At 41.1% G+C, this 10,547-nt stretch overlaps 1 protein-coding gene across 2 annotated transcripts in view; it reads right to left on the reverse strand.

Moving 5' to 3' along the window:
* Positions 1–9,709, reverse strand: part of BARD1 (BRCA1 associated RING domain 1) — an 82,705-nt gene extending 72,996 nt beyond the window's left edge. Inside the window, exon 1 of one of the 2 annotated variants that reach the window (XM_023220403.2) lies at positions 9,416–9,709. In XM_023220403.2, coding sequence (XP_023076171.1) covers positions 9,416–9,573 — 158 coding nt within the window. In that variant the 5' untranslated portion in view covers positions 9,574–9,709. The remainder of the gene's footprint in view (positions 1–9,415) is intronic. The other variant, XM_023220412.2, reaches the window with a different exon arrangement.
* Between the last annotated feature and the right edge of the window lie 838 nt (positions 9,710–10,547).

Below are 10,547 nucleotides of genomic sequence, written 5' to 3' on the forward strand. Positions count from 1 at the left end.
TAACATAACATAACATAACATAACATAACATAACATAACATAACATACATAACATAACATAACATTTCGGCAGCCTCTTCTTTTTTCTATCTCTACCAAAGTCATGTATTAGATATTCCATAAGTAAACAAACAAATGAATAGATGGCTATTAAAAACAATCTCTATGCTTCCTCATCTCATTAACTTTACTGGAACTTAATGGTGTAGGTTTTTTACTACCTAAATACATTTTTATCTTTTCACCAGTCATCATACCCCTTCCGAGAGTCTCAGAGGAAAATTCAATCTCCTTTAGTCACTCTTGCCAAAATGTGCTGCTCTATCTCTAGTTCCCATATCTTTCCTGCCTCCCAAAGCACTATATATTCATAATAGTTACCTTTCTTCTCTCATTTGCATTTACACATGAACAGGTAATCTCTCCTTCAATAGAGAAAAAAAGCACTGTTTTGATCATACCTCCCATTCCACCTGCTGCTCCATCTCTTCCCTTTCTTGAACAGATAAAAGTTATCAAATGAGTGCTCTATCCCAGCTACTCCCATCTCCTCACCTGCCTAGCTTTAACTCCCTCCACTCTGCTGAAACTGTTCTCCAAAGCATTTTTGGTCCCTTTGTCTCTGACCACTCTGGGAAATAACACTGATCTCATCTTCTTTCCCAAAACCTTTCCTTCCACCGAATTTTAATATTTTAATACACATTTATCTGCCTATTTCAGCATTTCCTTAGCTGCTTCTCCTACCTCTCCATGTAGGCATACCCCCAGGATGCAGTCCATAGCCTTCTGGCTTTCTCTGGCAATACTTGACTCAATGCCTTGATTCTGGTTTTCAACTTTAAATTTCCTTCCTAAGATGACTGAACTCTTTAGCTATAGTTCGTAACCTTCACTCTAGCAATAAGATGTTATCATCTATTAGTAATGATTTAATATGTGGGAATAACTGATCAGTAGTACTAACTATTCTAACCAGTGAGCTAGAATATATATTTGTGTTGCTGTTAACTGATAAGGAAAGATAATGGAAATGTGAATGAGAAGTATGTGCACTTGTGTGTATTGGGGAAGGGAACAAGGAAGAAAGTGTGTGAGCCAAGCTGAGAGAGAAGGGAGTGCCAAATTCAAAAGAATTTCATTGGAAAAGCTCAAAAGGTGAACTCATCTGTGCCAAAGTCAGACTTTGTGAGGATGGCTAGCGCTCAGCTAAGATATACTGGAATAAAAACATTTTCAGCCGAGTGCAGGCCTGCAAGCCCAGCTACTCAGAAGGCTGAGGCAGGAGGATCGCTTGAGCCCAGGAGTTCAAGGTATACCGTGTCATGATCGTGCCTGTGAATAGCCACTGGGCTCCAGCCTGGACAACACAGCAAGAACACGTATCTTTAGAAAATAACTTTTTTAAAAAAAATTATTACAACTAGGAGATAGCTATCAAGAATATAAATGAATCCAACTTTAACTCAGCTATTCCACTGCCAGGAATTTATTCTTCAGCAACACTAGATCCTTGCAAAAATGAAACTTTCAAACACCAAAGATATCTAGACAAGATTCTAAAAGCTTCCAGAGATTAAGAAATAATAAAATTAAATGTCATATATATATATTTAAAAGGAAACAGGATAGCATAAAACTTCTCAAGGGTAATAAGAGATGCTACACAACTGTGGAATGACGCCTTCAAAATAATTATTGAAAATTATTTTTACTTTGAATTCTATATCCACTCAACTTTCACTGTCAAAATTAACAGGAGTAAGAAAATTCATCTTTGAGAGTAGTTAGGAAGTTAATAACGTCTAAAATGGAAAAAAAAAAAAAAAACAAGAAATAGCAATATAAACATATTTGGAAATGTAGAGGTATATGTTTGTAAAACTAAAAAAAAGACAAAAGATGTTTCTGATGCATAGAACTCAGAGGTGATGAAGGATGAATCAAAGAATGTTTTCATTAATAGTCTGTCCTATTGACTCTGTCAACTATGTACATGCATAACTTTATTTAAAAACATTTTAAATGTAAAGGCACATGATATCAATATCACTCTAGGAAAGACCACAAACAACCTAAATTTTTCCAATAAGGAAATGGTTAAATGACTCATGCAACAACTACATGGTGTTTAGTGCCCACTTATATGAGGCAGTACAATGCTTATATGAACACAGAACTTACTGGAGGATACACAAGAAATTGATAATTATGCGTTACTGAAGAAGATTCACACTTATCTGTTGTTCATTTAACAAATACTGAATGGCCATATACTGTGTTATTTTAATTCTTTTCACATACTGTTTACCATTTTTAAAAATTTACTATTAAAAAGTTCTTCACAAACTGTAACACCTAAGCCATGCAACCTTTTCTGTCATTGCTCCTCAACAAAAACTCTGCTGTAGTCAGGCCAGTGTCTCTTACAACTCTAATTAGCCTGTGTCCAACTCCAACCCCATGATTTCACTCAGGTCATGCTCCCCATCCTCGAATACAGTCCCTTCTCCCCAGCAACTACTCAAGCCAAGACATTACCCAAACACGGTTCAGGATGATATAATAAACATGACACTAAACCAGTTAGCACAGGAATTCTTGGATTTTAGTCTCTAGCCATCACTTCTGCAAAATTCATGCCATGTAATATTTGAAGAACAAAGTTGACTATGTTCCTCTCTTTTCTAAAGGACTTATAATCTGGCCAATTAATCATATAAACCAAATTAATATGACTTAAAAGATGTACACAATGCTCTAAAGTTACAAAGAGAGACAGCATCTAGTTGGGGCTCTGGGATTCAATGTTGAAAACCAAATATTTGGCGGGGGTGGGGTTGTTTTTGTTTTTTTGAGACAAGATCTTGCTCTGTCGCCCAAGCTGGAGTACAGTGGCACGATCACAGCTCACTAAGCTTTGAACTCCTGAGCTGAAGAAATCCTCCCATCTCAGCCTCCCAAGTAGCTGAGACTACAGGTGCAAACCACCACAACTGACTAATTTTTTGTAGAGGTGGGGTTTCATCACGTTGCCCAGGCTTGCAAACAAAATATTTTGTACAGATGATCCCTGACTTACAATGGTTCGACTCACAATTTTTCAGCTTTATTATCCTGCAAACGTAATACACATTCAATTGAAACCACACTTTGAATTTTTATCGGTTCCCAGACTAGCAATATGCAGTACAATGCTGGGCCACAGCAGGAAGTCGTTCTGTTTTTCACTTTCAGTATGGTATTCAACAAATTACATGAGCTATTAAACACTCTGTTATAAAATAGGCTTTGTGTTAGATGATTTAATCCAACTGGGCTAATGTTAGTGTTCTAGGCAAGTTAAAGGTAGGCTGGGCTATGCTATGATGTTTGGCAGGTTAGGTATATTAAATATATTTTTGACATACAATAGTTTTAACTTACAATGGGTTGATCCAGACATAACCCCATCTCAAGTTCAGGAGCAGCTGTATTTTAACTTACTGATTTTCTGTTTTTCTTTTCTTGAAATAGACTCCAGCCCTACAGACAAGAGATCTTACTTTCATTTTTTCTGAGCTCCCCAACCCACCATTACCTAACTAGCATGGTGCTAGATTAACCGCAGGATTTCAATAAGTTCTTAGAGAATGAACCAAATGGAAGCCTATATACAAAAATGCATTTGTATTAACAATTCCATTTTATCCTTACGCTATTTTGTTTGATATACATATATATTAATAGAAAAAGTCCACACAAATAAGAAAAGACATTTGCATGGTAACAGGATTTCTGTACCTTGAAAATTCAGCTACTCTACTTTTTTCCCCATCTACAGTCATACTTCTGTAACTTCACATGTAGTTGATTTAGAAAGATGAGTGCTGTCAGAGGATAACTTAGGGAACAGTTAAATAGTGAGAACATTTTTTTTAAAAAGAAGTTCTTACTGATATAAAATTTTCTTTGAAAAGAAAAAAAGAAAAGTAAATTCATCTGAGATTATAATACCGAGGCAGATCTATTTCTTAATAGAATGGCTCCCCTATGTTTCCATGAGATATCAACTGCTATTTAATATTAGGCAAGACAGCTCCCACAATGCTCTTACATTTGAAAGAATCCTCAAGGTAATTTTAACGTGTGGACCAACATGTTAAACATCTGAATGTACAGGCTCACCAAGCCAATTAAACAATTTTTCTTGTGTTTATCTTTAGAAGAATGAAGTGTTTAACAAGTAAAGTATATGGATAATGACATGGAACCTATAGGGGATTCTTAGCAATTCATGTAAATTAACTAGGTCCTTCTGGAAACCACTTGCAAAGGCCCTTCAAATGTGATCCTACCTTAACCTAAGTTCTTTCATACATTAATTAACATACACTAAGAAACCATGTGTCTGGCATTGTGGCTACAAACGTGAACCCAGCTTTACTAAATATATAATTGAAGGAGACAGACATCATTCAAAATATTCCATAAATAAATAAATCTCACAAATAAATTCTAATTTGGAAGATATGATACAAGCTGAACACCAATGACTTGTGCCTTTTCTGTATGTATGTTAAACTTTATCCACTAGACACAAGTAACTATGAAATCTGCAAACTGGAGAGAACTTTACAAATCAACGAGTCCATTTTCCTCATTTTATAGATGAGAAACCAGAGTCCAGGAAAGCTACACAAATTGCTCTCTTTAGGAAGTTAACCATGTAAACCAACTGAGTATTTTGTTGTTAGGCTATTAATCACTGATTTGACCCTGTCTTAACTCTCTGCTCACCTGACCCAGTCCCCCTTTATCCTACAATTCTTTATAGCTAGTTATTTGCTAATAACATCCACCATCCCTGCTCCCCACAACCTGGCTCCATTTTAAAAATCTATTCATATCTCAGCTGGGCGTGGTGGCTCATGCCTGTAATCCTAGCACTGTGGGAGGCCAGGGAGGGCGGATCACAAGGTCAGGAGTTCGAGACCAGCCTGACCAACATGGTGAAACCCCGTGTCTACTAAAAATACAAAAATTAGCCAGGTGTGGTGACGCTCACCTGTAATCCCAGTTTCTCAGGAGGCTGAGGCAGGAGAATCACTTGACCCCGAGAGGCGGAGATTGCAGTGAGTCGAGATCACGCCACTGCACTCCAGCCTGGGTGACAGAGGGAAACTCTGCCTCAGAAAAAAGAAAATCTATTCATATCTCAATTTAAAAGCCCATGAAGCTTCCTTCCACTGGTCCCACCCAAGTACTCTTTTCAGCACCATGTTGATCTGCACAATTTTCCCTAAGCTTGTATATATTTTATAATTAAGCATACACTCAGGTAGAAAATGCATCACCTTACCACCCCTTACGCAGTGTCTCAGTGATTTCCTGTTATTCTAATGAATAACCAGTGCCACGGAGAAATCATTCCATTTGGGGATCACTGCGCTGTGAGAATGCCTCTGAACATTCGAAACTCATGATGAAAGGCAAAAGCTGAACCTGGAGTCAGAAAACCTATCCTTTATTTTACAAATATTCATACAGCATTTAGTAATAACAGACACTGCTCAAGGCATCTTATGAATATCAACTCATTTTTTGCAGATGAAGAAAAGGAAGCATAAAAAGATAAAATAACCTAAATAACGGAGCCAGGATTTGAACCCAGGGAATATGACTCCAGGTCCACGCTCTTAACATCTATATCATGCTGCCTTAAAGTATGAGAGAATACAAAATTAAGCTTGATCACCTCTTAAACACGAATTCAGAATATATATATATATATACACACACACACACACACACACACACATCATAAAGGTTAAAAGATTCTAACTTTTCATTAAAAGTTGATTAAAATGGCCCAAGTTACGATTGTCATAGATGTCTAATCCCACTCTCACCCTCAAAAATATGCCAAGAGGTACCTATTAATTCACAAAACAGTGTTATATGACACCTGGGGCTTCTACACTGTAGCTCCTATTATTTCCTGCTTCCTTTAGGAACACATTATTATTGTGCTTTCTGCCAGCCTCTCAAATAATATGGTCTTCCTGTCTCATTTTTCCAAATCCTTAAATAGCTTCTATCTGGTTGTGAGGCTTGGTCCTAATACAAATGTCACATCTGGCCTCTTGAACACTTTCATCAGCTTCACCTTGAAGCCATATTCATGTTAAAGGTCAAGAAAGGATGCCCGGTTATGTACAAATCCACCCTCACCAACAAGTAATGCCGGCTGCAAAACAGATTCATGTGCAACACAAGACAGATGACAGCTGCAAGCTGAATGTGAGGGTAATCGGGATAATCACTAGCCCACTGGGTAGAACTCTGAAACTCTGTAAAAGGACATACTGACACAATTTCAAATAATATGACACTGCTTTGAATGGAGGGTAGCAAATGTAAGAAGCAGACCATTCTCAGTTGCTCCTTGCCGGCACTGTCAGGTGGCTACCAGGGCAAAGGCAGAGGTAGGAAGAATGTTTTTCCTCCTTCAGTAAGGTGCAGCTGGCCTTTTTTTTTTCACTATAGATAGTGCCAAAGTTGCAGAGACATCTAGAGAGGAAAGCAAAATCATTTCTAAATATTAAAGCCCATGTAAAGGCCAGGCATGGTGGCTCAAGCCTGTAATCCCAACACTTTGGGAGGCTGAAGCAGGCAGATCACTTGAGGTCAGGAGTTTGAGACCAGCCTGGCCAATGTGGTGAAATCCTGTCTCCAGTAAAAACACAAAAATGAGCTAAGCATGGTGGCATGCACCTGTAGTCCCAGCTACTCAGGAGGCTGAGGCAAGAGAATTGCTTGAACACAGGGGACGGAGGTTGCAGTGAGCTGAAATAATGCCACTGCACTGTGGCCTGGGTGACAGCGTGAAACTTTGTCTAAAAAAAAAATAAGGCAGCTCATGTGATATAAAATTGTACACCAAAAAGGATTTTTAAACGTAAGACATCAAGTTTATTAAGACTTTATTGACAGTTTAGCAACTATTACCTGTGGGCCAAACCAAGCCAACAACAGACTGTTTTTGTATACCCCTTAAGGAAAGAATGGTTTTTACATTTTAAAGGGAAGTAAAAATAAGTAAGAACAAAAACTATTTGTGGGCAGCAAGGCCTAAAATATTAATTATCTGACCCTTTACTGAAAAAATTTGCAGAATCCTATGAAACATGCATTCGAAGAGTTAAGATTTAATTCATCCATAGAGGTTTGGATACAAATTAAAAAAAAAAAAAATCAATGGCATTCAATAGCATTCTCCAGACAAATGGGTGAGCCATGCTATAAGTCTGGGCCTAGTTACTGATGTCTACTTACACTCCTTTGGCTCTTAGTGTCCACTCACTTCAGTTAGAGACTGGAAAAATATTTGGTAGAGGATTAAAAAGTGAAACTGGTTTTGTTATTTTTCAGGACAACATATATTCATATATATTATCTATTTTTTCTCTCCCAAATCATGTAGCTAGCAAACATCATATTCTTTTAGATGAAGACACCCATTATTTATCATTTATTCTATGACAACCACCAAACTCAACACTTTACACACATGTAAAATTTCATTTAGTTTCTTCCATATAAGCTCCCTAAGGGCTGGAATTTATTGTTTGCTTTGTTCACTATCAAATCCCCAATACCCAGAATAGGGTCTGGCACTGTATAGGTGCTCAATAAATTTACGATTATTAATGAACCCTCACAAGAAAAGAAGCTAATCATTAATATGAGTCCCATGCAGAAAAGAAAATGAGGCTCAGAGAGATGAATAACTTGGCCTATTCAATAGTGTCAAAGCTAGAACCTGAACTCAGGCATTCTGACTTTAAAGTCTAAGTGAAGCCCTATGCTTCCACATAGATATGTGCCAACGGAATGTCTTAACTTTTGTTGGACTATTAAGGTGTGAACTATGATGCTTCCGTTATTGCAACTAGCAGTGCCATTTTTAAATTTCCTATTCTCAGATGACCCATGTGCTATAGGAAAACAAACACACAACTCAATGTCTTCATGTACTCACTCTAGCAAAAGTGTCACTCTTCTAAGAAGTGTAATGTCATTTTGTCACAGATACTAAAAGTTTTCGTAAAAGAAAATATAAGCGCAAAACTCTGACAGTTAAGTCTTTCATTTTTACAGAAAAATTTCGGTCAAGCACGGTGGCTCACGCCTGTAATCCCAGCACCTTGGGAGGCCGAGGCGGGCGGATCACGAGGTCAGGAGATGGAGACCATCCTGGCTAACACGGTGACACCCCATCTCTACTAAAAATACAAAAAAACAGCCGGGCGCGGTGGCGGGTGCCTGTAGTCCCAGGTACTGGGGAGGCTGAGGCAGGAGGACGGCATGAATCTGGTAGGCGGAGCTAGCAGTGAGCCAAGATCCTACCACTGCACTCCAACCTGGGCGACAGAGCGAGACTCTGTCTCAAAAAAAAAAAAAAAAAACTTTATGCAACTAAGTGACTTAAGTTCTGCAAGTTAGAAGTCAAAGGAAGAAAAAAGTCCAAAAAGGATATATGCTTTTGACAGCTACAAATAATAAAAAACCTGCCAATGATCTTCATGCAGAAATACTTAGCTGTACACACAGCAAGTGCTCAATAAAAATGCTTTTCAGAAGAAATGAAAATGAGACAAAGCCTTTCTTGGGTTTTACAAACCTTCTTGGTTTGTATACTAGAAAGTGCTATACGAAAAAAAGCAAGAAGTAACTCTCATGAAAATGCCTCTGGACAGAATGAAAACCCTGAGAGGACTCCCATAGTGTGACAGCAGGAAGGAAAACAACAAACAGCATCACTAAGAGCTGGAACACCAGACATAGTCTTCTCAGCAAACTAAGAAATCAGAAATTTCCTGCCACCTTCAATCTACACCTATGGTAGATATCCGATGCTCCATTCCATCCCACCCGAAAAAGCTAGCATGGAGAAAATGTCAAAAAGGCCAGTTTAACTTAGAGTGGCAGCTGCTTCTAATTTACAGGGTCTCCGGGGCGCCTAGCAGCCCAATGCGCCATAGCTCCCGGAAAGCAGCGGGGTAATACCAGAGCCAGGTAAAAAACGCAGAAACCTTAGCCCCACCCCAGCCCCAGATTCAAACTCTGGAGGCGGGGCCAGGATGAACATTTTTTTAGCCACACCTCCAGACGGTTCTTCAGCCCGCTCAAGTTCAAAAAACTAGTTTCAGCTGCATTTAGGGCAAGCGGAGGCTGGAAAGTCGCCCAAAAAGAAAGCGAATGAGAGGCATAAGTTGTTAATACCATATACCTGGGCAGGTGCTAACTGCACTCCAACCCGACTGCAGCGCGGGAATGGAAGGAGGAAACGGGAGATTTGAAAAGATACCCCCGCCCTAGAAACTGGGCGACCCGTGCCCTCGCGACCACCCCCTTGAGGCTCCGTCTTTACCAACGTGAGCAGCGTAGCAGCTTCTCCAGGCGGTCGAGCGCGGCGCGACTATGGGCCCAGGCCCCGCGACCATCCGGCTCCATGGCGGGCGCGGAACGAGGCTCGTTCCCGGAGCGGACCCTCGGCTGCCGGTTCCTCCGCTGCCGATTATCCGGCATCACCCCGCCTTCGGGTGAAAGGCTCCTCGGGGAGCGAGAGGCAAGGAGGTCTCGGGAAACCACAGGGAAGTTGCAGGCCAACAACTCGAACTCGGCCGAGATCTTCCCGCGTCCAGCAAGGCGGGCCGCCAGAGGGGCGGGGCGCGCGGGGCGGGGCGGGGCACGGAGGCCGAAATGCTCCCAAACTAGGGACGCTCGGGGCACAGGGGCGGGGCCACGAGAGCCAGCGGCTGGCCGAGTGAGCGGGGCCTAGGGGTGGGGCTGGAGGCGGAAACTTTGCAAAGTCCCGGCGCGTGGGGCTCAGGGGCGGGGCCGAAGTACCGGCGCGCGGGTCCTAGGGGCGGAGCGGCGAGAACTCGCCGCGGGACAGAGGGGGCGGGGCCTGGGGGGGCGGGACAAGATGGGCGAAGCCGAAGTCCCGGCGCGCGGGACCCAGGGGCGAGGCCGCCAGCGCCAGCCGCTTGACCGAAGGGGCGGGGCCTGAGGGCGGGGCCGCAGTCGCTAGGCTGATGTTGGCGGGAGAGCTGGCGGGACCTGAAGCCGCTCTGGGCTGCCTGGAGGGATGAAGTCCAGGTGGAAAGTCAGTCGCCGTTTCCCGGGGTTATGACTCCAGGGACGCTCATCCGAACTTAATCGTTGGAACAGTGACCAACCCAGAAACTTTTAGTTGAGTGTTATTTATAAAAAGCGCTGTTTTGACTACTGTTGAACTTGGAAGAGCTTTGCCCACGATACTGAAGGTACCACTCTCTTTGTTCCTGAGAAGGCAACCTTTTCTTTCCTCTCACCCCAGCTGTGGCGTATATTGTAACTGAGTAAAAATAAGAAAAGTTTGTGTCTAATTCTAACTAGTTACAAATATCAGCTCAAAGGCATGTTTGAAAAGATCTGGTTTACTTTTAAAATATGACTGGTATAAAATTTCAAAAAAAAGTTGTTTTTTTTTTTGTTTTGTTTTGTTAGAAAGTGTGTTC

This window comes from Piliocolobus tephrosceles, chromosome 11 (assembly GCF_002776525.5).
Source record: "Piliocolobus tephrosceles isolate RC106 chromosome 11, ASM277652v3, whole genome shotgun sequence".
Lineage (NCBI taxonomy): Eukaryota > Metazoa > Chordata > Mammalia > Primates > Cercopithecidae > Piliocolobus > Piliocolobus tephrosceles.